This window comes from Heptranchias perlo, chromosome 8 (genome assembly GCF_035084215.1).
Source record: "Heptranchias perlo isolate sHepPer1 chromosome 8, sHepPer1.hap1, whole genome shotgun sequence".
Taxonomy (NCBI): domain Eukaryota; kingdom Metazoa; phylum Chordata; class Chondrichthyes; order Hexanchiformes; family Hexanchidae; genus Heptranchias; species Heptranchias perlo.
The window spans coordinates 70,586,474-70,614,333 of record NC_090332.1 but is presented as its reverse complement, the minus strand read 5'-3'; the positions used below and the strand labels follow the sequence as shown (position 1 = coordinate 70,614,333).

General features: G+C 44.2%; 1 protein-coding gene across 5 annotated transcripts in view; it reads right to left on the bottom strand.

The window, feature by feature from the left end:
• The window catches only part of dzank1 (double zinc ribbon and ankyrin repeat domains 1), a 79,766-nt gene that overhangs the window by 39,746 nt on the left and 12,160 nt on the right, over positions 1-27,860 (bottom strand). For all 5 annotated transcript variants that reach the window (XM_067989245.1, XM_067989244.1, XM_067989247.1 and 2 more), the window contains exons 5-12: positions 27,543-27,642; positions 23,243-23,367; positions 20,392-20,477; positions 13,253-13,370; positions 12,338-12,451; positions 11,689-11,781; positions 9,091-9,213; positions 7,313-7,477 (exon numbers count right to left, since the gene is read on the bottom strand). In XM_067989245.1, coding sequence (XP_067845346.1) covers positions 7,313-7,477; positions 9,091-9,213; positions 11,689-11,781; positions 12,338-12,451; positions 13,253-13,370; positions 20,392-20,477; positions 23,243-23,367; positions 27,543-27,642 — 924 coding nt within the window. The remainder of the gene's footprint in view (positions 1-7,312; positions 7,478-9,090; positions 9,214-11,688; positions 11,782-12,337; positions 12,452-13,252; positions 13,371-20,391; positions 20,478-23,242; positions 23,368-27,542; positions 27,643-27,860) is intronic.

Here is a 27,860-nt window from a genome sequence, read left to right as displayed (position 1 = left end):
TGGATGCGGCTAGTGGTGCAGTTGGTAGGAGACGCCACTTGACAGTTGACCTCACTCACCTTGACCACTCGTGTCAAAGCATTGACTGCATCCCCTATTGCCTCCCACTGCCTTTTGAGCATATGTCTGGAGGGCCTCTTGCACCCACCCCCACCTCACCGCAGATAATAGGATGTCCCTCCTTCTGTCCACCTCTTGCACCAAGGCCTCTAGTGCATCATCAGAGGACCTTAGTGCACGCACTCTCGCAGGCCTGGTACCAACTCGGACTGGCAGATTGGTGAGGTCTGGCATGCAGATTGGAGGATGTGGGATTTACTTGCCATAGAGGGAGTGCAGCGAAGTTTCACCAGACTGATCCCTGGGATGGCAGGACTGTTATATGAGGAGAGATTGGGTCGACTCGGCCTGTAGTCACTCAAGTTTAGAAGAATGAGAGGGGATCTCATTGAAACATATAAAATTCTGACAGGGCTAGACAGATTGGATGCAGAGAGGATGTTTCCCCTGGCTGGGGGGTCCAGAACGAGGGGTCACAGTCTCAGGATACGGGGTAGGACATTTAGGACTGAGATGAGGAGAAATTTCTTCACTCAGAGGGTGGTGAACCTGTGGAATTCTCTACCACAGAAGGCTGTGCAGGCCAAGTCACTGAATATATTTAAGAAGGAGCCAGATAGATTTCTAGACACAAAAGGCATTAAGGGGTATGGGGAGAGAGCGGGAATATGGTATTGAGATAGAGGATCAGCCATGATCATACTGAATGGCAGAGCAGGCTCGAAGGGCCAAATGGCCTACTCCTGCTCCTATTTTCTATGTTTCTATTTAGTGGTCCGCAACCTTTATTCAATGCTTTAACATAACTCAACAGTTTGTAAACATAAGGATGGGACCTGAATCTGTGTTTTACGTGTGTGATGTCTGATCTCCGTTCAGACAGCAGACAGCAGACCGTTATTTTTAGCAAATAACAGTTACTGCCTACCTTTAAGAGATTTTGGCAGGCTGTCAGAGAGACAGCCTGCCTTTAAGAGATTGGGGCTCCCCCTGCTGGTGAAAAGTGCAAATGTCCTTGAATCCTCGTGGCAACGCTGATTGGAAAGCTGCTTTCAGGTGAGTATTAAGGCTGGACGAATGTCTCGTCCATTGTTCCCTCTAAGCTGCGCGCGCGCGCAGTCGCGCAGCAGTCTGTTGTTCGCCGCGCACTTATTCATTCTATCCACGCACCAAACCTGGGCCACAAGGCGTCATCATCAGTCACATCCAGGTGACTATAAGTTAATGATCTTGCTGCGTCTGGTGGATCTTCATGTCTGGCGGAGCGGATGCGCTGGAGTTTGGAATTGATGCAGGCCCTGGTCGTCCTCGTGCTTTGTGTCTGCAGCTACTCCCAGTCTTGCTGCCCGTGCTCGGGTCCAGCTCTGTGCCCACCCGCTACAGTGGAGAATCAGTTTGATGTGGGTGTTTGGGGGACGGGAATGGGTGTTGTGCGTGTCAGGTGTGTAAACAACTAGATCCTGTAGATCAAGATCCTTTCAGGTTCAATCCTCTCTCTGGCTGAGTTAGCCAATGGTGGGGACGCTACATTTACCTTCCGTGTTACTGGACTAAGGAGGTGAGAAAGGTTCCATATTTGCTCCAGACTTAAATCCAGCGATCCCTGCTGGAAAGTGTGTGTGCATTCAGATAAGGTCATTTCTGAATTTCAGCTGCGTTTCCCCCATGACCAAATAGACATCGGCAAACACACCACTGCACAGGCCAAACCAGGACTGGACCTGGGACCTAGTATGCATGGTTTGATTTCACCGCAGGAATGCAAATTAATAACTGAGCCATCGCTATACCCAACTTGTGCCCTGTATCTGTAGCACTGGCGAAGTTGGAAGCACCAACAAGGCGAATGTTTCCAGTTGCACCTCAGATAGCAGGGCCACCTCTGTCTGCAGCATTAACAGAAGTACACAGCCTTCACTGTCCTGGCTCGTATATGAAGAACGGTCATTTGGATGAGGTACCGAAGGACAGCTAACACACTCAGAGCTGTGCCTCAATGTAAATCACTAATTGAAGAGGAGTAAAGGGAGAAAGGGGAAAAAGTGGCAGATTTCACAAGCAGGGGATCAGTGTGCATCTGCATGCCTAAGTAATAAAGGTTTAGGTTTTTGCAGTGGTGGTAGCAGTGGTTGTTTGCTTCCATCACTATTAGGGGACATAATCACTGCTGAAACAATGGCATTTGAATGTGTTGAAAAACATCAGTAACTTCTGTACTGTGGTCTCAATAGGCAGATTCTGAGGTCAATTGGAGGCTAATTAATGAGGGAAGTTTCTGTACCTTAGCAGAAAATCCCAGGCTCCTGTTCTTGGGAAGAGACAAGGTAATGAAGGTCAGAAAAAGCAGAAGGAAATGATTGGCTTTTTTCTTATACTTTTGACACAGCAAATGTGATGTCCGAAGTGTGACATCCATCTCAAGTGTGATGGACTCATGCTAGATCCAAGACATATACGGTATATCAGGCACAAAAAAATTACTGATCTCATGAAAATAATGAACTCCAAGGCGCATGTGTATCAGGGTAGTTAACACACCAAGAGCCATTTTAGCGGACAATTTCACCTTGTGCTTGAACAACCCTTGGCTTGGTAAAGCCCTGATGTACTTGCACCTCATTTTTCAGACGTTTTATTTGCCAGTTCTGCCCCATTTAGACTGAGCTGAACCATCAAACCATATAGCTACTTCGCATGACTCTAACAGAGACACAGCCTTTATTTACACAATAAAAACATCCGAACCAGAGACAGTCACCCTCTTCTTCTCCATCATCTGGTCTGTCATCTACTGACTCTTGGGGGGGTGATTTTAAACCCCAAGAGCGGGTGGGTTGGGGTGGGTGGGAGTTGAAAATAGTTGTTTTTTTGGGTCGCTTTGGCAAAATTTTCGGACTTTGCATTCCCAGTGGGAAGCTTGTACTTTTACGCACCGATGTTAAACCCAGAAATAAAGCCGGGTTGTGGTCGCGACCCTATAAACAACTATTTTCAACTCCCACCCGCCCCCAACCCACCCGTTCTTGGAGTTTAAAATCACCTCCTTGGTCTCAATCACGATGTCCTCATTCCTCTGGTGGCAATGTTTACTTCTGAAATTTCTATAACCAGTTTTGTTTAATTAAAAATCATGGACAGCTCGCCTTGTTACTTTTTGTACATTATTTTGTACATTTGTTCTGTTTGTTATATACCCTGAATAATGTTTTCTAAAAAGGTGTACTATTCAAAGTTGTGATTTTTTTTATGGTGGCACCCACAACCTTTACATTGGTGCACAAACCCAAATTCATTCCGCACATGGCTGAAGAAAATTAGAGGGAACATTGGTCTCGTCCTGCCTGCGAAGGAAGCACCCGGCGCAGGTTAATCACGGATCGCGATACCCCCACCTGGTTTCGGGCCCGATCCAATGTAACCCTCCCTGTGTTTAGAGGGTTAAAAAGCTTTTATCAAATATTAATCAGGGTGGATATATGTAGAGGCTCATTACGGTGATTATAAGCATCACAGAGCCAGTATTCACATAATTGAGCTGTCCATGTTTATGGTAGTCAAAAGGTAAATTACACAGATATAGGTCAGGGTTGCTTTTTAAACAAATTATGCTTTTTTGGATGAGAGAAAATATACCGTCATCTCCCAACAGCATATCATAATCCAACTGCTTCCACCTCCCTCCAACTCTGCTGTACCTTATTATTACGGCTGCCAACATTGGCAAAACCCTAAGACTGAGATTTATGATACCAATAACGGCAAATCCATTAAGACAGATACCATAGGGGAAAATTAATAGCGGCAATGCTTTCATACGAGCACTTGACATGCATCGAATTAGATACGCTAAAAATGGGTGTCACTCCTAACAATTACGTTCTTCCAATTGTTTCCTTTATCACACCCACAAACTGAGCATTGACTGATGCTGATAGGATGAGATGAAGTAGGGTGTGAGAAGGCTTGTGTGGAGCATGAACACCAGCACAGACCAGTTGGGCCGAATGGCCTGTTTCTGTGCTGTAAATGTTATGGAATTCTGTGGAATTCTGTGTAACGTGGGGGGGTTTATGGAGTTTGCGCTAATGCAGCACTTGTCCTTTTCCAGCTCTTTTCCTAAAATTCCTTCCTGCAGCAAATCCTACTTAGCCACGATAAAGGTCAAATGAGGGGGAATTTCCTCCAAATCCCACAGTCTGCAAATGCCTCTATCTCATCTGAACCGAGCTGGCGTTGCAACACCGGAGGGACTGGGAAGGTGAACTAAAATAGATGCAGGAGGGCTGATTGCTACTCCCGGCAGGCATTGTATGGGGGGGGCCTAGGAGGAGGGAAAGCCATCCCGTCTCTCCACAGCATGAGGCCTGAGTGATTTTAACTCCCGGGCTTCCTCTGCATAGGCACCGTCAATCTCCTGCAGGGGTCAATAACCAGAGGACACAGATTTAATATAAGTGGCAAAAGAGCCAGAGCAGAAATGAGAATTTTTTTTATGCAGTGAGTTGTTATGATCTGGAATGCACTGCCTGAAAGGATGGTGGAAGCAGATTCAATAGTAACTTTCAAAAGGAAATTGGAAATGTAGTTGAAAAGGAAAAATTTGCTGGGCTATGGGGAAAGAGCAAGGGGAGTAGGACTAATTTGATAGCTCTTTCAAAGAGCCATCACAGGCACAATAGGCCAAATGGTCTCCTTCTGTGCTGTGAGATTCTATTATTCTACATACAGGTGGATGTAAAAGAATCCATGGCACTATTCGAAGAAGAGCAGGGGAGTTCTCCCCGGTGTCCTGGCCAATATTTATCCCTCAACCAACATCACCAAAAAGCAGATTATCTGCTCATTATCTCATTGCTGTTTGTGGGATCATGCTGTGCACAAATTATCTGCTATGTTTCCTATATTACAACAGTGACTACACTTCAAAATTACTTCATTGGCTGTAAAGCGTTTGGCGCTGTATAAATGCAAGTCCTTTCTTTCTTTTACTTGCATTTTTCATCACTTTATTACTGAGTGCAAAATATTTACCAATATGATGAATGTGCACCCATGCTTTTAAAGCATTCCCAATCCCAGAGGCACAACTTAATTGCTTCCTCTCTGTACGCCAGTGCAAAATGTTGGGACTAACAGGTCTGATGTTGAGGCATCTGACCTCATTTCCTCCTCACAGTTTACACTAATTACTGACTTGTTCCATCCATCTCATCATGGCAGTTTAATTGCAAAAAAAAATCACAGTAAAAGTAACCAATAAGCTGTCAGATTGTCGTGAAAACCAAACTGGTTCACTAACGTCCTTTAGGAGAGAAAACCTGCTGTCCTTACCCAGTCTGGACTATATGTGACTCCAGTCCCACGCCAATGTGGTTGACTCTTAACTGCCCTCTGAAATTTCCTAGCAAACCATCAGCTGTAACAAACTACTACAAAGAAGTGGTCGCGGCAGTGGTTCAGGAAGAAGACCAACCACCACCTTCTCAGGGCAACTAGGGACGGGCAATAATTGGCGATCATGCCAGTGATGCCCACGTCCCGAGAATGAATTACAAAAACATCTTTCTCTTTCAGATGCTAACTAACCTGTTGTGTATTTCTAAGATTTTCTGTTATTATTACAGATTTTGAGTATTTGTCAATTTTTAAAAATTCCTTTCTCTGCCAGTTAAGTCATATCAACTTTAAGCATCCCGCTTAAATAGCACAGGGTAAAAAACAAACACACGCAGCTTGGGACCGGTACTTGTTTAGCACAGTATGTAGCAGCTTTTATTTAGGCTCTGAAAATAATAACTAATCTTTTTTTTAAAAATGGAAAGTCTGCCATCTTGTGGCATTAAATAAAAATTACCCAGCACCCAAATATCAGCACCGAAAAACAGCGTTAAATCTATAGACATATTTCTACATGTGAATGTAGACGTAGACATTTTTTAATTGATGGCTGGTCAGCCTACCTATACATCAAATTTGGCAGCCCAGATTTTCAGTAAGTTCAATCTTTGCTGGCGTACAGTAAGGCTAATAAAATGACAGATATTCCAGCATAGTTATTGGTGCACCATATGACACAGGTGCTGAGCAGCATCTCCCTGCAGGTGGGGAAAAGAAAGAACTTGCATTTATATATCGTCTTTCACGACCGCGGGATGTCCCAAAGCGCTTTGAAGTATTTTTGAAGTGTAGTCACTGATGTAATGTAGGAAACGCAGCAACCAATTTGCACACAGCAAGGTCCCACAAACTGCAATATGATATGACCAGATAATCTGTTTTAGTGATGTTGATTGTGAGATAAATATTAGCCAGGACACCAGGGAGAACTATCCTGCTCTTCTTCGGAATAGTGCCCTGGGATCTTTTATATCCACCTGGTTTAACGTCTCATCTGAAAGACGGCACCTCCAACAGTGCAGCACTCCTCAATACTGCACTGAGAGCATCAGCCTAGATTGTGTGCTTAAGTCACTGGAATGCGGTTTGAACCCGTGACCTTCTGACTTTGAGACAAGAGTGCTATCAACTGAGCCACGGCTGGCACCTAAATAGAGTAATAATCGGAGAAGGTGTTGTGCGTGTGCACAGAGCAGTGCGAGTGGGGGGCTGGAAGCAGGACATTCACTCAACCTCTTGGTCAAAGGCAGCGTGTGGCCCAAAAAGACTGAAGAAGATAGGAGTTGATCCTCTCACCAAGAAAAAAAATCCTTACAGGGTTTGGAGCAGATATTTAGTATTATGGTGAAGAACTCCAGATATTAAAGTAGCCAATGAGCTTTCACCACTTATATGTATATTTCATTAATCCAGGGTTACTGAGGTACTGTGAATTTCTATCATTGCCAGGTAGAATACAGAGTCTGTTTGAAAACACATTATGGACCTACTGAGTGAATAGGGTTGCCAAATCTGGTTGGACGTTTTCCTGGAAGTTTCATCACGTGACCTCCCACCTCCAACAGCGCTGCCCAGCCTTTCCCCCCATCTCCAATATTTTCATAACTAATAAATGAAAGCATTCAAACAAAAATGTAAAAACACACAATTTTTTAAAGCCCCTATTCTCCAGGGTTGCTCGCAGCAGTGTCCAAGAGATTAATCCTTAATTCCTGGAGACGCCAGGGCAATCCTGGAGGGTTGTCGACCCTAGGAGGGAACTTGCGTGGAGGTGCACAGTCAGCTTTGGTGAGTCAAACAAGAAGTGCAGGAATCCGGCTGGTTTTGAAGGGGGGCATCATTTAATAGGACCTACCTCATTCGGAGCCGCGGATTGGCCAGAACCAAACAGCGCGCTGTTGCGGGAATCCATCCGCGCAGGGGGCTCCAGGTAAACGCCACAGGATCCACAGAAACGCGCGTATGGGTGGTTGGTCGCTCCGCACTTTGAGCAGCTGAGGTAGCTCATAGGGGGACCAGGCTAGAAGAAAAGAAAGGCTTGCATTTATATAACGCCTTTCACAACCTCAGGAGGTCCCAACGCACTTTACAGCCAATGAAGTACTTTTGAAATGTAATCACTGTTGTAATGTAGAAAACGCGGCAGCAAATTTGAATGTAATTTCAGGCCTGTACCGCCCAGTACGGATCCAGCACTGTATGATACTTTGCTGGTGAAAATGACGTTGGGACCCCGGCTCCAAATACTTTAATGAGACCCTCGCCTGCTTCAGGCGGACGCTTGGGCTGCCCCAGTGAAGGCCCTGAGCAGGCGGGAACGGAAGCAGTAAGCGCAGCACTGCCATTTTCCAGCCGCTGCCACCCCATTTCTGCCTTGGCGGAGCAATTTAAAGTCGGCCCTGGTGTGTATCTCCTTTGGGAGAAGGTGTGTGGCTTCAATTCGCAACAGGGCTCAGATTGGGAGAGTTGGGGAGGGTGAATGGGACAAATGAGCCTGTACTCCACATGTTGGTGGTACAATATGGTCCGTCACATAGGAACAGGGGTAGGCCCCTCGAGCCTGTTCTGCCGTTCAATGAAATCATGGCTGATCTGTATCCTAACTCCATCCACCCGCCTTGGCTCCATGTCCCTCAATACCTTGGCAAGCAAAAATCTATCAATCTCAGATTTAAAATTATTAATTGAGCTAGCAGCTACTGCTTTTTGTGGGAGAGAGTTCCACACTTTTAACACCCTTTGCGTGAAGATGTGTTTCCTAACTTCTCTCTTGGATAGTCTGGCTCTGACTGTAAGGTTATGTCCCATTGTCCTAAACTCCCCCACCAACGGAAAAAGTTTCTCTCTATCTACCCTATCAATTCCTTTCAAAATCCTAAAAAACTCAATCAAATCACTCCTTAACCTACTATATTCCAAGGAATACAAGCCTAATTTATGTAATCTCTCCTCATAATCTAACCCTTGGAGCCCTGGTAACATTCTGGTGAATCTGCACTGCACTCCTTCCAAGGCCAATATTTCCTTTCCAAGGTGCGGTGCCCAAAACTGTACACAGTACTCCAAATGTGGTCTAACCAGAGCTTTGTCCTCCCCTTTATATTCTAGCCCTCTAGATGCAAGAATGGGTGGCTTGACTCTCATTCTAGTTTTCCTCTCTGTCTCGCTCTAGGAAAGCCATTCAAATCTATCCTTCAGTTGTTTCAACAACAACTTGCATTTATATAGCCTCTTTAATTTAGTAAAATTTCCCAAGGCACTTCACAGGAGCGTTATCAGACAAAATTTGATACCGAGCCACCTAAAGAGATATTAGGACAGGTGATCAAAAGCCTGGTTAAAGAGGTGGGTCTTAAGAAGCGTCTTAAAAGAGAAATAGAAGTGGAGAGTCTTAGGGAGGGAATTCCAGAGCTTAGGGTCTAGGCAGCTGAAGGCACGGCCACCAATGGTGCAGCGATTAAAATTGGGGATGCGTAAGAGGCCATAATTGGAGGAGCACAGAGATCTCGGAGGGTTGTAAGGTTGGAGGTGGTTACAGTAGATTTGGGGGAAAACCCTCAGCAAGCACAGATGGCACATCATGCTGGTGAAAAGCCTGATAGCCGAGCCCATCGCTTAGCGTTTTTTGCCTACCTTGGCTCCACACCAGTCACAGAATCGAGCGTTGGTGTTATTAACCCGGCCACACTTGGAACATGCTAGCATCTTCCCTTCTCGACTTGGTAATGGTGCGGTGGGATCCCCACTAAAAAGAGGCTGTTTTAGAGGGGGAAAGAAAATGAACTGTATCAAATTCAAGAAAAATTTCAGTGCAATGCAAAAACAAATAGAAAATGCATTATGTTATTAGTCACTACGTGGAATAACAGACCTACCTATTTCACTTCTGTTCACATTAGTATTGCATAAACTTGCCTTGTATTCCCTTGAGTTTAGAAGGTTGAAAGGTGATCTGATCGAGGTGCTTATAATGTTTAAAGGATTCGATAGAGAAACTATTTCCTCCGAAGGGGGAATCCAGAACGAGGGGACATAATCTTAAAATTAGAGCTAGGCCATTTAGGAGGGAAATCAGGAATCACTTTTTCACACAAAGGGTAGCAGAAATCAGGAATTCTCACCCATAAAAGCCTGTGGATACTGGGGTAATTGAAGCTTTCAAGACTGAGATTGATAAGATTGGTAAGGGTATCAAAGGTAAATGGAGTTGAGGTACAGATCAGCCATGGCCTAATCAAATGGCGGTGCAGGTTTGAGGGTTTGAATGACGTACTCCTGTACCTTTGTTCCTATATTGGCCTCCCATAAATGAAGGTGGAAGAATCTATTTTTGACTGAGGAAGTGAATCTTGTTTTTCTGTTTATTAAAGGTGAGGGATTTTGATGCTGGAGAATGAAACACTTTTCCATTACTGATACCCAAAATCTGTATCAAACATTCCCAGGTCAGGTAGAGAATAGCTTGATATAGGGGAAAGCTCCCTCTGCTCTGCCCCAACAATCTGACTTGACTCCAACTACAGTTGAGCTCACGATAATTCTCCCAGGTCACATTTTTGTTTCACATACCAGCCATTTTGTGGCACCTGAGTGAAACTCCCAACTTAGTACCATATTATGGCCAGTTTTATGTTGTGGTCTCAGCACAGAAGGAGGCCATTCAGCCCATTGTATCTGTGCCGACTCTTTAAAAGAGGTATCCAATTAGTCCCACTCCCCCGCTCTTTCCCTATAGTCCTGCAAATTTTTAATTCCTACCAGTAAATCCTTCAACTTAATTGGCATTGTTAAATATGAAACAAGGCTGGTTATAATATATTTTGTAAATTAAAATGTTCATATGCATAAGGTGCAAGTTATGAGAGACTCAAGTAACAGTAGGTATTTGCTAAACAACTACACACTAGCCTAAGTGCACTGCAGATAATTAAGTGATATTTTGTTCAGCTTCTTATGCCATACTCTGTATTCTATGTAAATCTTTAACAAGATCTTCAACATTAAAAAGTAGCTTACTCAGAGAATCCAATTTTATTTTTTCCACATGAAAGAATGCATTGGTTAATAGGCTGTCATTAGTCTACTGCAGCTGGAGGCTGCACTCTGACTAGCTATTCTGGGTCATGTGCAAGGTTTCTTTGCTAAAGGTCGGACTCTCGATCAGAGCTGTCGCTTTTCCTATGTCGAAGAGACTGGGGCCTTGCACTTAGCGAGGTTCCCCCAATCTGTTCGTTCGCTCACCTGTTTGCACTGAGTGGGGTAGATCTTTACTCTGTGTGATTGTGTAAAACGAGTGATAGTGAGTCGGCAGCCTGTTTTACATCTCTCCCCATTTTTATTTCCATTGACTTCAATGGAAGATGTAAAATGGGCTGCCGACTCGCTATCACCCGTCAAGATCTACCCAGTGTCTCTAAGCCACTGAAAGGTGTCCAGAAAGAACAGTTTTTCAACCTGTCTGGTTAAGATTGTATGGGCAGGTCTGGAAATTCCAGAATGAGACTACCAAAGAGACTTCTCCTGGGAGATTTCTTTAAAAGCACAATCAGCGTTACTCTCCCTCCCCCAAGAGAAAATCGTGACCAGGAAGTGGAATGTCCTGGGCTATTTTTAACACCCAGGGAACCACTATCTGCCGTAACACTTCCGGCTTCTGTCTTTCAGCTGGTTCCTATCTATTTTGTCAAACCAAAGCCCCTTCTCAACTTGGGAATTCCAAGAAAGAGCCCATGTGATTTTTATGCAGCCTGTGTTGCTACATGGTAGTGAGGTTGGCCCTGGCTGTGAGTTAGGTAGAAAAAAAGAATAATTTGCATTTATATAGTGCTTTTCATGACCTCAGGACGTCCCAAAGCACTTTAGAGCCAATTAAGTACTTTTGAAGTGTAGTCACTGTTGTAATGTAGGGAAACGCGGCAGCCAATTTGCGCACAGCAAGGTCCCACAAACAGCAATGTGATAATGACCAGATAATCTGATTTTAGTGATGGTGGTTGAGGGGTAAATACAGGCCAGAACATTGTGGAGAATTCCCCTGTTCTTCTTTGAAATAGTGTCATGGGATCTTTTACGTCCACCTGAGAGGGCAAACAGGGCCTTGGTTTAATCCTCATCCGAAAGACGGCACCTCCGACAGTGCAGCACTCCCTCATACTGCAGTTAGTTGGGAAATCACAAGTTTCTCAACTCCAAGTATACTAAAGCTCATTAAAGAGAGCGGCAGTAACTTACCTTCAGCGATTCCGACAGCCTGGTCTCACAGGTTACGCAGTGCTGGATATTAGCTGGATTTCCTGTTCCACAAGATCGACAGATAATCTTGTCCTATTTAAAAAGCATTGCATATATATTGTGTAACTTAATAGCCTTACCTACGTAAAGTGCACAGATCAGAACGTATTACAGTCCGAATGGACCACACCATTGTACAAAAGGAGGTTCATTTTCACAGACTGGTCGCCCTTTATACACCCTGAAAATCGGGCGGGTGTACAGCGGGCGGCTGATCCACTCTTGTTTTCCACCCCCAATGATGTTGAAAATAATCCCCGGGTACATCTTTATTTTAGAGCAACATTGCTGTTTTGTAAAGTGCGATGTTATCCCCTCTTGATATTTTAAAACATTATTTAAGAAATATGACAATTCATTTATTTATCAGATGCATTGGTGACAGATTGGCAGTACTACAGGAACTCTTCATTATTTTTGGCCAGCTACTCGGCACATTGGATTCTCTCTGCGATGTCTGATTGGAAAGTCAGATAGCCAATGAACTGTTTTCTTTAAGCAGTGAGGTTGTTACAACTGTCTGAAAAATTAGCAAAGCTTGTTTTGTGTATCCATTTCTGGCACACCGAGCACAAGTCATGTTATTTACCTTGAGACGGATGCTGGCCTGAGGCATCAACTGATGTATTATAAGGGCCTCACATACGATACAGGTTGGAGTATTCAATGGAACCATTGTATTGCATTCCACACAGAGCCCCATCTGCAAAACAACACAAGACTTTTATCAGATATTTGATAAAGTGCTCCTTTCCCGTTTAACCATCCCTGACTTTCAATTTCAGCAGCATAATTCAATAAATTAGTTTTTGCCACTCAACCCTTTTTCTCTTGGAGGCATTGAGATACACTTCGAAAGGTGCCAGCTGCCTTCTTGGCTAAGTGGCTATTCGACTGTGGGAACACCACACAGCTGAATCTATTCCCATCCACAGCCAACATCCATACATGTGTACTTTCCAGCAGGGCTCACCAAACAGTGGAAACCCTTGCTAATCCCTCTCTTCCCCCAACTTCAGTCCCTAAACATGGATGCCATGGTGTCAGTTGTGGTTCAGTGGTAGCACTCTCGCCTCTGAGTCTCGAAGGTCGTGAGTTCAAGTCCCACTCCAGTGACCTGAGCACAAAATCTAGACTGACTTTCCACTGCACTGTTGGAGGTGCCATCTTTTGGATAAGACATTAAACCGAGACACCATCTGCCCTCTTAGGTGGACGTAAAAGATCCCACGACACTATCCAAAGAAGAGCTGGAGTGTTCTCTCGATGTCCAACATTTATCCCTCAACCAACATCACTAAAAGAAGATTATCTGGTCATTATAACATTGCTGTTTGTGCAACCTCGCTGTGCACAAATGCCGCGTTTCTTACATTACAACAGTGACTACACTTCAAAAGCTGTAAAGCGCTTTGGGATGTCCTGAGGTCGTGAAAAGTGTTATAGAAATGCAAGTTCTTCTTTATATAACCAGCATTAGATCATGGTTTCAGTTGTTACCAACCTGAGCTCCTTCGGGTGGTGGAAGCCTACGGCCTGGCACTGGAGGAACAGGCGAGCCACATTCCTGACAGAAACGAGCGAAAGGATCTGATGGACGAGGAGCAAGGCAACATGCACACCTAAAAAATTAAATTACAATGGACACACAGGAGGAACAAACATGTACCTTCCCCACTGCCATCACAGGCCAATACAATGGTTTATGGATATCAAAGGCCAATACAGTGGTTTATGGATATCACAGACCAATGTAGTGGTTTATGGATATCACCGGCCAATACAATGGTTTATGGATATCACAGACCAATGTAGTAGTTTATGGATATCACTGGCTAAGACAGTGGTTTATGGATATCACCGGCCAATACAATGGTTTATGGATATCACAGACCAATGTAGTGGTATATAGATATCACAGGCTAGTAAAATGGCTTATGGATATCACAGTCCAATACAGTGGCTTATGGATATCACAGACCAATGTAGTGGTTTATAGATATCACAGGCCAATAAAATGGCTTCAGGATATCACAGGCCAATACAACGGCTTATGGGTATCACAGGCCAATACAACGGCTTATGGGTATCATAGGCCAATACAGTGGTTTATGGATATCACAGGCCAATACAATGTTTTATGGATATCACAGGCCAATACAGTGGTTTATGGATATCACAGGCCAATACAGTGGTTTATGGATATCACAGGCCAGTGCAGTGGCACTACCACAATGCCATTCTTCTCTACATAATTCCCTCCCTAGTTTGTCTACATACCAACAGTGACTGCACTTCAGAAGTAAGTCATTGGATGCAAAGCACTTTGGGACATCCTGAAGGTGTTGTAAGGCGCTATATAGATACATGGGAGGTAATTATAACCCCCAAGAATGGGTGGGATGGGAGCAGGTGGGAGGTTAAAATAATAGCTTTTTGGAGCGGGACCACATCCCGGTTCCAACGTGCCCACTTCCGGGTTTGACCCAGGCGCATTTGGATGCATGCGCACAACAGACACACGGAAGCCCCACCTTACTACTTAAAGCCGACGCGCCGATACTTAAAGGGACATTGAAATAGTTGAAGTACTTAATATTTTGTGTATTGCAAAAGTAAAATGAATTTAACCTTTCCTGTTCGGGTTTCCCATCGCTTCCCATTCACGTCAGGTGAAAGCAGGTGGGAAGGGCCGAATCCACAAGGCGAGTGCCTTTATTGCACAGGTTGTGGGCCCGGAGGAGCAGGAGTGCTTCGTCCAGGCCCAACAAGCTCACCTGACGCGACATGACCCAGAGATTGGCCGACTCCCCCCTCCCCACCGATGCTGGACCTTCCGATCCCCGATGCTCAACCCCCCTGATCCCCGACGCTGGACCCCCCTGATCCCCGATGCTGGACTCTCTGATCCCCAATGCTGGACCCCCCCAATCTCCGATGCTGGACCCTCCGAACCCGACGCTGGACCCCCCTGATCCCCGATGCTGGACCCTTCGATCCCCGATGCTGGACCCTCCGATCCCCAATGCTGGACCCTCCGATCCCCGATGCTGGACCTTCTGATCCCCAATGCTGGACCCCCCTGATCCCCGATGCTGGACATTCCGATCCCCGATGCTGGACCCTCCGATCCCCGATGCTGGACCCCCCGATCCCCGATGCTGGACCCCCTGATCTCCGATGCTGGACCCTCTGATCCCCAATGCTGGACCCTCCGATCCCCAATGCTGGACCCCCCAATCTCCGATGCTGAACCCCCCGATCCCCGATGTTGGACGCTCCAATCCCCGATGCTGGACCCCCCGATCTCCGATGCTGGACCCTCTGATCCCCGATGTTGGCCTCCCCCCAATCTCTGATGCTGGACCTCCCGATCCCCGATTTGTTCCAGGGCCACGATATCTCTCTCTCCCTTCCGCCCCCCTCTCTGATTTGCGGCTCCTTTCCCTTCCGATAGGCAGCCAGCCTGTCAATCTGGCTGCCTGGCGCTTGGGAAACCCGGAAGCACAAATACTCACCTTCATTTGAGTTGTGATCGCAGATTGCGATTCACTCATTTGGCTTCCAGGTTCACCACGTGAATATCTAGGGACAGGCTGGGATCAAGTCTCCATGTTAAAATCATGTCCTCTTTCTTTATGTACACTTTCAAAAAATGAACAAATATGGCTACAATACTGAAAATAAACATCTTATACCAGAATGTCCAACAGAATTGCACTAGATTATAAAGAATAAATCAGAGACCCTCATGGATAAAACAGGTCAATGTCATTATCTATTGTAACCTCAATTTATACCCCTCTCACAATTGCTTGCAGTGTGTAAGAAAGGTAACATAAACAGAAGTAGCTTTTTTTTTAACGTAGACAGGAATTTAAATTTTAATTGCATGGACTTACTATCTTTTGTTCATTTTTTAAGTTGGCAGGAGGTGGGCATGCAAAAATAAGCAAGACAGAGGAAAGTATCTGAAAAGTACCTCTGCACAGTAAGCATGAAATAGAAGCATACCTCTGCGGTTTAAAGGTTCTGAAAAAAGCAATCCTGAAAACCATAATGAATACCACTATGCAGTGTGAATCTCAATGAAGTCCTGAAAGTACAACCAAAGTCACACTGTGGCATGGACTGAATCGTACCTGCATCCCCCCCAAGTGGAGAGTTTGCTATTCTCAGCCATGCCAGCAAGGGTCAGCTGTGGCTCAGTGGTAGCGCTCTTGCCTCTGAGTCAGAAGGTTGTGGGATTAAGTCCCACTCCAATAACTGGAGCACAAAATCCAGGCTGACACTCCAGTGCAGTACTGAGGGAGTGCTGCACTGTTAGAGGTGCTGTCTTTTGGATAAGACAATAAACCGAGGCCCCATCTGCCTTCTCAGGTAGATGTAAAAGATTCCATGGCACTATTTCAAAGAAGAGCAAGGGAGTTCTCCTGGTGTCCTGAACAATATTTATCCCTCAACCAACAACACTAGTTTCTAGAGCTTCTACAAGTATGTAAAAAGGAAGAGAGTAGCAAAATTAAACGTTGGTCCCCTAGGGGCTGAGACAGGAGAAATTATAATGGGGAATCAGGAAATGGCAGATGCGTTAAACAAATATATTGTATCTGTCTTCACAGTAGAAGACACAAGAGCATGCCAGAAATAGTGGGGAACCAAGGGGCTAATGAGAGTGAGGAACTTAAAGTAATTATTATCAGTAGAGAAAAAGTACTTGAGAAACTAATGGGACTAAAAGTTGCTATTCAAGAAAGGAGGGAGAGACAAAACAGGGAACTACAGGCCAGTTAGCCTGACATCAGTCGTCGGGAAAATGCTAGAATCCATTATTAAGGAAGTGGTAACAGGGCTCTTAGAACATCATAATATGAATCGGCAGAGTCAACATGGTTTTATGAAAGAGAAATCGTGTTTGACAAATTTATTAGCGTTTTTTGAGGATGTAACTAGCAGGGTAGATAAGGGGGAACCAGTGGATGTAGTATATTTGGATTTTCAAAAGGCATTCGATAAGATGCCACAAAAAAGTTTGTTACACAAGATAAGGGCTCATGGGGTTGGGGGTAACATATTAGCATGGATAGAGGATTGGTTAACGAACAGAAAAGAGAGTAGGGATAAACGGGTCATTTTCAGGTTGGCAGGGTGTAATTAATGGGGTACCGCAAGGATCAATGTTTGGGCCTCAGCTATTTACAATCTATATTAATGACTTGGATGAATGGATCAAGTATATTGTATCCAACTTTGCTGACGATACAAAGCTAGGTGGGAAAGTAAGCTGTGAGGAGGACACAAAGGACTCAATTTTGAAATGGTGGCGGGTTGGCAGTGGGGGGGGGTGAAGGTATGTGTGGCAAACCTGCATAAACAAAACTTACTATTTCCGACGCGATCGCATCGTAATTGATGGTGATTAAAGTTCTCTCTGGGTTTCGCGCCCGGCAGCCAGCCTGATTCGACAGGCTGGCTGCCGATAGGAACTGCAACTCAAGGCGGGGGGTTGGGGGGGAGAGAGAGAGAGCAAGATGTCATCCGGTGCGGGAACCGAAGATCGGGAGGGGGGAGAGTGGAAGATCGGGGGGGGGGGGAGGGGAAGATCGGAGGGGGAAAGGGGACGATCAGGGGGGAGAGGGGAAGATCGGGGGGAGAGGGGAAGATCGGGAGGACATCATGGGGGGTGAAGAGGGGGAGACCAGGGGTACATCAGGGGGGTGCAAAGGGGGAGATCGGGGGGAACATTGGAGGGGGGGGTACAGAGGGGGAGATCGGGGGGGACATCGGGGGGGGGGGTGAAGAGGGGGAGATCGGGGGGGTGAAGAGGGGGAGATCGGAGAGGGAGACATTGGACATCAGAGCAGGGTGGAAAGGTAGGTTGATATTGTGTTTTAACTTCATGCAATGGTTTGTTCTTTAATTTATTTAGTTTCGTTTTGCCTGGTCCAATCCTTCACGCCTGGTTTCACTATGTCACAAGTAAAGTGCCTTAAGTATCTTAATGAGGTACATTTGGCTCTTTAACTATCATCCCGCCGGCTTTAATTGCCTTTGGGACTTCTGGATGTGGGACGCCCGCGCGCACACAGGTGCGTCCGTGGGGAACTTGGAAGTCGGTCGGTGGATTCCGAACCCGCTCTGCATTTCTGCAATTTTCACAGCCCCCTCGCCCCCAACGCATCCACAATTTACATGTAAGATCAAGCCCAAAGAATCAGCAAAGGGATATAGACAGGTTAAGTGAGTGGGCAAGAAGGTGGCTGGTGGAGTATAATGTGGGGAAATATGAGGTTATTCACTTTGGTAGGAAGAATAGAAAAACAGAATATTTTTTAAATGCTGAGAAACTATTAAATGTTGGTGTTCAGAGAGACTTGGGTGTCCAAGCACAAGAAACACAAAAAGTTAGAATGCAGGTACAGCAGGCAATTAGGAAAACAAATGGCATGTTGGCCTTTATTGCAAGGGGGTTGGAGTACAAGTGTAAGGAAGTCTTACTGCAACTGTACAGGGTTTTGGTGAGACCTCACCTGGAGTACTGCGCACAGTTCTGGTCTCCTTATCTTAGGAAGGATATGCTTGCCTTAGAGGCAATGCAACGATGGTTCACTAGATTGATTCCTGGGATGAGAGGGTTGTCTATGAGGAGAGGTTGAGTGAAATGGGCCTATATTCTCTGGAGTTTAGAAGAATGAGTGGTGATCTCATTGAAACGTATAAGATTCTGAGGGGGCTTCGCAGGATAGATACTGAGAGGTTGTTTCGCCTGGCTGGAGAGTCTAGAACTAGGGGGCACAGTCGCAGGATAAGGGGTCGGCCATTTAAGACTGAGATGAGGAGGAATTTCTTCACTCAGAGGGTTGTGAATCTTTGGAGTTCTCTACCCTGGAAGGCTGTGGATGCTGAGTCATTGAGTATATTCAAGGCTGAGATAGATAAATTTTTGGACTCTAGGAGAATCAAGGGATACAGGGATTGGGCAGGAAAGTGGAGTTGAGGTTGAAGATCAGCTATGATCTGACTGAATGGCAGAGCAGGCTCGAGGGGCCATATGGTCTACTCCTGCTCCTATTTCTTATGTTCTTATTTACTACAAATTATTTGGTCATTATCACATTGCTGTTTGTGGGACTTTGCTGTGTGCAAATTAGTTGTCGCAATTACATTACAACAGTGACTACACTTCAAAAAGTACTTCATTGGTTGTAAAGCACTTTGGGATGTCCTGAGATCGTAAAAGGTGCTATGTTGCAAGTTCTTTCTTTGGGGAAAAAACCATAGAGTTCTACCTTGCTCTTGTGCAGCTCGTAATGTTTGGTGTTGGTAAAGTATTAGAATCAGCTCATCTTTTGCCTCCCTTGCCTGAGAAAAGCATGAGTGGCATAGAGGGACCCAAGGGTGCATCTCCTGATCAGCAGAAAAGGCTCCCACAGGGAGGCCCCATCTGCCCTCTTAGGTAGATGTAAAAGATCCCGCGGCACTATTTCTAAGAACAGCAGGGGAATTCTCCTCGGTGTCCTGGCCAATATTTAACCCTCAACCAACATCACTAAAACAGATTATCTGGTCATTATCTCAACGCTGTTTGTGGGACCTTGCTATTTGGTAGTCGTGTTTCCTGCAATACAACAGTGACTACACTCCAAAAGTACTTCATTGGCTATAAAGTGCTTTGGGACGTCCTGAAGTCATGAAAGGCACTATATAAATGCAAGTCTTTCTTTCTCTCGCACTGAATGGTAAATCTGCCCGTGAAGTTGAGATTTAAAGGCCTCCAACATTAACGTATCTCGGGAAGAAACCATCGGATGCTTCACCACTGCAGTCCTTTAAGACGCCACAGCAGCTCTTTAAATCCCGTCTGACAGAAGAATGTTTAAGGCACAGAAATGTGCAATTAGCCTGGGCCCTTGGTGTGCAGAATCAAGAGCTGTTATTAACGTTTTTTTTTCTGGCAAAATGGTTATACTTCCATTTGGTCAAACAAGGAAAAGAAAATTGTATGCCTTGCAGAAGGGATTCAATCCTAAGTATCATGTTCCATTCATCTGGCTTTTGTCCCTTCCTGCTAATCATTGTTCAGTATACAGTAATATTACATAGTTATATTACACACAGTTATATCTATAACTGTTTTTGTTTAAACTAGAGTCTTGAGTATTCTGGCAGAGGGGAGCTTAATGCTCCGTCTGAAATAATGTAAATAAATTAGAACATTCTTGTAAAGCATTAATTGTTGGTTGCCCTTTAATAGCTACTTAATTTATTTGCACTTTTTTAAAAAATGACTTACAGACAGGGAAATGGCCATGGAAATTGTTGAAGTCTCCCTCCACCCCTCCAAGTCGTTGACTACATTAAATGATTTTGGTTTGGAAATCTCTCTGAACCATACCTACAGAAGGCAAAAAGGAAGGCGCAGAAGACCATGAAGAAAAGGTAGCAGAGAAAGCAAAGCAGATACAGCGATGGAGTTGGGTGCCAACAGAAGGCTGGGGTTTGGTACTTCTCCAATGGTGTATTTCATCAGTTCACGTGCAAAATTCCCAACTGATTCTAGGGGCATTCGACCATGTAATTTAATTCAAACAATACAAGCAAAGACTGATATTAGAGGATTTATTCTGTAAAACAGTCACATACTTCAGAAAGTCAGTCTCCCTCTGGATTCTCATGGTTTGTGTATCGCTCAGGGTCTTGTGAGGACTCGCATCAATGGAAGCGGCCGACTGGAGAGTACAGAAAGGTTACAAATGGAAAGACGCAAGCATTCTCGTACATAAAACACTTCAAAGTCTGTGAAGGAATCCCAGAAGGTCTTGAAGTTGAGATTTCCATCCATGCGTTGTTAGTTTTCTGTATTTGTTGACCTACCCACCAGCTGAACCAAATGCCCGGAAAAAAAACAGGGAAGGGCACATAACTCTCCAACTAACCAGCTCGCCCACTGTCAGAGACCAGCCCTCATACTCAGGGAAATGATTCATATGTGCAAAACTAACTGATTGTTCCAGATACAAATTTAAAAAGGTTAAAACTGTACTGCTCCTCCATTTTATTTTTGCTAAAATCAGTGAAGGAGAAAGGAATTCCAAGCATTGAGAATGATGAGCTTGATTTCACAACGTCACTATATAAAGGATAACATGCTTGGGAGGAAAAAGGTGATTTTGGACTTATGGTTCCCAAAGCTCTCCACCACTGGGGTTTTTCCAGTGTCATGTCTGGGTCTGTTGTAGACTAATTGATAGAAATTGATTGCTATAATTAGTCATCCATCTAGTTCATCCTGGTTGTCACATGATTATTGTATCATGCGACTACCAGGATGAACTAGATGGATCTTGGTCTTTTCTCGTCTAGCAATTCCTATGTTCCCATGTTGCTAAAGGATTCCACTGTGGAGCATTTCAACAACTAAACACTGCAGCACACATGTTCTGGTTTTCAAATCTTTCTGTGTGGGGGACTCTTTGCAAATACTGACATGTTCCCACCCACCTCCCTGCAAATACCTACATGCTTCCAGGGATTTTGTGTCACAACTTCCAGAAGGTAAGGCAGGCTACTTAAAGGAAATGGTGCAATCATTGCAAATTTTTAAAAGTTGTATATAGCCAGAAATAACATCCTACTAAGCCAACGAATGTGGCAATCCAATGACAAATGGACAGAAATCTGATGATCTTGCAGATCCTGAAATTCCCTAGCAGATGCGTATTTGAACACATATGATGTAAGCTAAGATCCCCTTGTATGGTGCCCATTCCATTTGTTGGTGCCAGTGCAATCTCTGTTTTCAGGCACTTGTATATTAGTTCCCTCCTCTGGCACTAGAACATGTAATCAGTCCACAGGAGGTGTGCTTCTAGGAACACAGGAACAGGAATAGGCCATTCAGCCCCTCGTGGCTTGTCTGTACCTCAACTCCTCCGCCTTTGCTCCATATCCCTTGATACTCTTACCCAACAAACATTTATCAAACTCAGTTTCAAAAATTTAAATTGACCCAGCATCCACCGCCTTTTAGGGGAGAGTTCCAGATTTCCACTATTCTTTGTGTGAAGAAGTGCTTCCAGATTTCCCTCTTAAATGGCCTAGCTCTAATTTTAAGAATATGCCCCCTTGTTCTGGATCCACCTTCAGAGGAAATAATTTCTATGTATCTACCCTATCAATTCCCTTAATCATTTTAAATACCACGATTAGATCACCCTCAATCTTCTAAACTCATGCCATGTTTATGCAAACTGTCCTCATAATTTAACCATTTAAGCCATTCATCATTCTGGTAAATCTGTGCTGTACCCCTCCAAGGCCAATATATCTCTCCTGAGATGCGGTGCAAAGCTGAACGCAGCACTCAAGATGGGGTCTGACCAAGGATCTGTACAACTGAAGCATCACTTCCTCCCCTTTTTACTCCAGCCCCCTTGAAATAAAGTTCAACATTCCATTAACTTTTTTGATTACTTTTTGTATCTGTGTACTAGCTTTTAGTGAGTTGTGTACATGGACACCCAAATCTCTTTGCTCTTCCACAGTTCCTAGTTTCCCACCAATAAATATTCCGATTTGTCGTTCTTGGATCCAAAGTGGATGTTCTCACACTTCCCCACAATGAACTCCATCTGCCACAGTTTTCCCACTCACTTAATCTGTTTATGTCCCTTTGTAACTTCCTGCTCCCATCTTACTGTGCCTCCTAACTTCTGACGGGTAGGACTGATCCTACTCTCATCAGACCAATCTTTTTCCCAAGATGGAGCACTTTGGGATAGCAATCTAACAACTCAGGCAAGAAGTTTATAAACTCATGCATGGAGGGCAAGCAAGCCTGCTTGGTAGTAGAACCTAGGATTTGATCCCATGCCCTTATTGCCACAGCCTGCATTATTTAATTTTATATTACATTCCCCAGTAACCAACAGCTGGCTATAATCCCTGCATGTATATCAGGTGATAAAAGTCAAATCTTTCAGTATTAACATATTGTTTTCATCCTGGGAATATGGGCATCGTTAGCAAAGCCAGCATTTATTTCCAACCTCTAGTTGCCCTTGGGAAGGTGGTGTTGGCCTTTCTCCTTGAACCGTTGCAGTCCGTGTGGTGAAGGTGCTCCCACAGCACTATTAGGTAGGGAGTTCCAGGATTTTTACCCAACAACCATGAAGTTTTGACCCAGTGACCATGAAATTTTGACCCAGCAACCGTGAAAGACTGTGGTCAAATATTGCTGCTGTTGACCACGACAGCCAACGTGACATAAAAAAAGAACATCACCTCCTACGAACCATGAATTATTAATGGGTGTGATTTTAAGGCTATAACAAGTACAGGTGATGGCAATAAACCATTCAAGGATTTTTTGTCATGGTGCATCTAGTTAAGAATACTGCTTTGCAAATCACTCCTAGGGATCCTTATTTGTACTTAACGATAATATAACTATTTCTATTTGCAGCATTCCAAAAATAACTAAGACAGTATTTACCTGGGACCTGTACAACTGAGGGGCTGAAGTCGGCTCACGTCCAGGGACTGGGGTTCCTAACCGGCTGTTCAGGAAACGTGGGCCCTTAAGTAACTTGTGATGACTACTGCCGTCTATCTTCACTTCTAGTAATAAAGGTACAATGAAAATGTGCACTCACTTCCCATCTGTAGTTAGTGTAGACAATTCACTTGAAATTCCCGCACACTTTTTTAACTAGTTATTCATCAGTGCTTTCTCAATAAAGCCCAAATCCCCATTTTTATCACTGTGTCTGGTGGTTTAGTCATACGTTTACTGCAGATATATTAGGGGTCATTTAAACCTGACTCGCCGGGCGGGAAACCCGTGAGATCGGGTGGAACGCTTGTTTTACACCCCGCCCAATATTACTCTCCAGTGACTTCAATGGAGAGTAATACTGGGCAGGACGTAAAATCAGTGTTCTATCCAATCGTGTCAGTTTCCCGACAGGCGGGTTAGGTTACAATTACCCCCAAAGAAACTGCAGAGAATAGTACAAGTGTTCCTTGGGATACAAGTCAAAATTAGAATGCAGACAGCATAGTAGGTTGTGTTTGCAGTTTGGAGGGAACTCTATTCCTTCCCAATGTATGTTAGGATGGTTTGCCCCAAATTTTCCACTTTTCTCTCCATCTAATTTTCTTTGCACTTTCCTAAAGGTGTTGACTCTTTGCTGGGTTACAGTTCCAAAGATACCAGCCTCCCTCCAGTATCACACCCAAGCAGCCATTCTAGACATGTGAGTCCAAACTGCGATTGTTGGCAAGCCGTTCGATCATACAAGGCATCATGGATGAAGTAGCTCCTGCCCTCACCTGTGGACCAGGTATGCAATTTCCTGACAGAGTTGGTGGACAGCAATTTGGAATGGGAATCCTGGCTCATTACTTCCCCCCTTCCCTAGCACAGCAGTGGAAAGGCTAATCAACAAGGCAAGAGCTCCACTTAATATTCTTAATATATACCAGATTATATCACATACGTATAATTTCATGGCACTCAACTGCAAAACCTATAGTTTAAAGAGCACAATTGGTGATTACTTTCTCTGAATGTCAGCAGACGTGAAAAATATGGAGTCTGCTAAAAAAAAGTGTCAGCATTAAAGTTGATCCACACCATAATTTAAAACCCCCGCATAAAAATTAAACAGGATATAAGTGTCAGCAGTGGTTCAATGGTAGCACTCTCACCTCTAAGTCAGAAGGTCATGGGTTCAAGTCCCACTACATGGACTTGAGTACAAAAATCTAGGATGACACTCCAGTGCAGTATTGAGGATGTGCTGCACTGTCGGAGGTGTGGTTAAACCGAGGTGCCATCTGCCCCCCAGGGGGCACTATTTTGAAGAAGAGCAGGGGAGTTCTTCCTGGTGCCCTGGCCAATATTCATTCTTCAACCAACAACACTAAAAACAGATTATCTGGCCATTTTCACATTGCTGTTTGTGGGATCTTGCTGTATGCATATTGGCTATTACAACAGTGACTACACTTCAAAAGTACTTCATTGTTATAAGGCACTTTGGGATGTTTTGAGGTCGTGAAAGGCGCTATATAAATGCAATTCTTTCTTTCATACAAAATATTATTGCATGGCAGGGAGTGTAGCCTAATTTCAGGGCACTAATGAAGGTTGTATCATATAAATCCTTCAAATAGTTAAAAGAATGAAAGAAAGACTTGCATTTATACAGAGCCTTTCAAAACCTCAGGTCGTCCCAAAGCACTTTACAGCCAATGAAGTACTTCTGAAATGTAGTCACTGTTGTAATGTAGGAAATGCGGCAGCCAATTTGCACAAACTGAGTATCACGAGGGAGACAATCATGTTTAATCCTTCAACAAGGGACAAACATTTTAGCTGGCAGGAATAAAGAATGATAGAATCTTACACTACAGAAGGGGGCTATTCGGCCCATCGTGCCTCTGCTGGCTCTTTGAAAGAGCTATCCAATTAGTCCCACTCCCTCACTCTTTCCCCATAACTCTGCAAACTTTTCCTTTTCAAATATATATCCAATTCCCTTTTGAAAGTTACTACCAAATCTGATTCCTCCACCCATTCGGGCAGTTCATTCCAGATCATAATTTGCTGCCTAACGACACTGGAAACGGTTTCTCCTTATCTACTCTATCAAAACCCTTCATGATTTTGAACACTTCTATCAAATCTCCCCTTAGCCTTCTCTGCTCTAAGGAGAAAAACCCCAGCTTCTCCAGTCTCTCCACCCAATTGAAGTCCCGTATCCCTGGTACCATTCTAGTAAATCTCCTCTGACCCACTCTAAGGCCTTGATGCCCTTCCTATAGTGTAGTGCCCAACACAATACTCCAGCTGGGGCCAAACCAGTAATTTATAAAGGTTTAACTTAACTTCCTTGCTTTTGTACTCTATGCCTCTATTTATAAAGCCAAGGATCCCGTATGCCTTTTTAACAGCCTTCTCAACTTGTCCAGCCACCTTCAAAGATTTGTATACATACATCCCCGGGTCTCTCTGTTCCTGCACCCCCTTTAAAATTGTACCATTTAATTTATATTGCCTCTCTTCATTCTTCCTACCAAAATTCATCACTTCACACTTCTCTGCATTAAATTTCATCTGCCATGTGTCTTCCCATTTCACCAGTCTGTCTATGTCCTCCTGAAGTCTGTTACTATCCTCCTCACTGTTTACTACATTTCAGAGTTTCGTGTCATCTGCAAACTTTGAAATTATGCCCTGTATTCGCAAGTCCAGGTCATTAATATATATCAAAAAGAGCGGTGGTCCTAATACCCCTGGGGGACACCACAGTATACTTCCCTCCAGTCTGAGAAATAACCATTCACCATTACTCTCTGCTTTCTGTCTCTTAGCCAATTTCATATCTGTACCGCCACTGCCCTTTTAATCCCATGGGCCTCAATTTTGCTAACAAGTCTATTAGGTGGTACTTTATCAAACGCCTTTTGAAAGTACATATACACAACATCAAGCGCACTACCCCCCCATCAATTCTCTCCGTTACTTCATCAAAGAACTCAATCAAGTTAGTCAAACACAATTTGCCTTTAACAAATCTGCGCTGGCTTTCATTTATTAACCCATATTTTTCCAAGTGACAATTAATTTTGTCCTGGATTATTGTCTCTAAAGGTTTTCCCACCACCGACGTTAGGCTGACTGGCCTGTAGTTGCTGGGTTTATCCCTCTCCCTTTTTTTGAACAGGAGTGCAACATTTGCAATCCTCCAGTTCTCTGGCACCATCCACATATCTAAGGAGGATTGGAAGATTGTGGCCAGAGCCTCCGCTATCTCCATCCTTACTTCGCTCAGCAACCTAGGATGCATTCCATCCGGACCGGGTGACTTTTTTACTTTAAGTACGTCCTCTTTATTTTTATCCTATCCAATTTCTCTACTACCTCCTCCTTTACTGTGACATTGGCAGCATCTTCTTTAATGAAGACAGATGCAAAGTACTCATTTAGTACCTCAGCCATGCCTGCTGCCTCCACAAGAGGATCTCCTTTTTGGTCCCTAATCGGCCCTACCTTTCCTTTGACTACTCTTTTACTATTTGTATGTTTATAAAAGACTTTTGGGTTCCCTTATATATTACCTGCTAATCTATTCCCATACAGTCTCTTTGCCCCTCTTATTTCCTTTTTCATTTCTCTTCTGTATTTTTTGTATTCAGCTTAGTTCTCTACTGTATTATGAGCCTGACATTTATCATAAGCCTCTTTTTTCAGTTTCATTTTAATTTCTATATCTTTAGGCATCCAGGGAGCTCGAGCTTTGGATGCCCTTTCTTTCCCCCTCGTGGGAATGTGTCTAGTTTGTACCCATTCCTCCAATGAACTTGCATTTATAAAGCACCTTTCACAAACTCAGGACGTCCTAAACGCTTTACAGTCAATGCAGTACTTTTGAAGTGTAGTCACTGTTGTAATGTAGGAAACGCAGCAGCCAATTTTGCCCACAGCAAGGTCCCACAAACAGCAATGTGATAAATGACCAGATCATCTGTTTTTTAGTGATGTTGGTTGAGGGATAAATACTGCTCAGGACGACGGGATGAACTCCCCTGCTCTTCTTCAAAATATTGCCGTGGGATCTTTTCTATCCGCCCGAGGAAGCAGGCAGGGCCTCGGTTTAATGTCTCATCCGAAAGACGGCACCTCCTACAGTGCAGCACTCCCCTAGTACTGCACTGAAGTGTTATATAAACTAGCATATAAAAGAGCTACTGCAAGATTAAACCATCAAATTCTCTAGGTTGCCTACCTTGAATTTTGTGGGGTGCCTCCTCCCAGGTGGACTTGCTTTCCTTGTTTAAAGTTGTACTGATTGTGGCTGTGGGAGCTGTTAACCCCTCTAGAGTTTCCTAAGACGGTAAGACCATTTGTTAAAAAATATACTGTCAAGATACACAGTAAAGGTGCAGTTTGCCTTTGCAGATGAGGGGGGTGGGGTGGGGGCGGTTTCAAACCTTTACCAGAATAAATCAACATCTCTCAGCTTTTGTGAAATTAATAGACCCCGGCAAAAGAAACTGCATCTACAGATTTGCTCCCCCAAAACTTTCACCCTTTTCTCAGTACA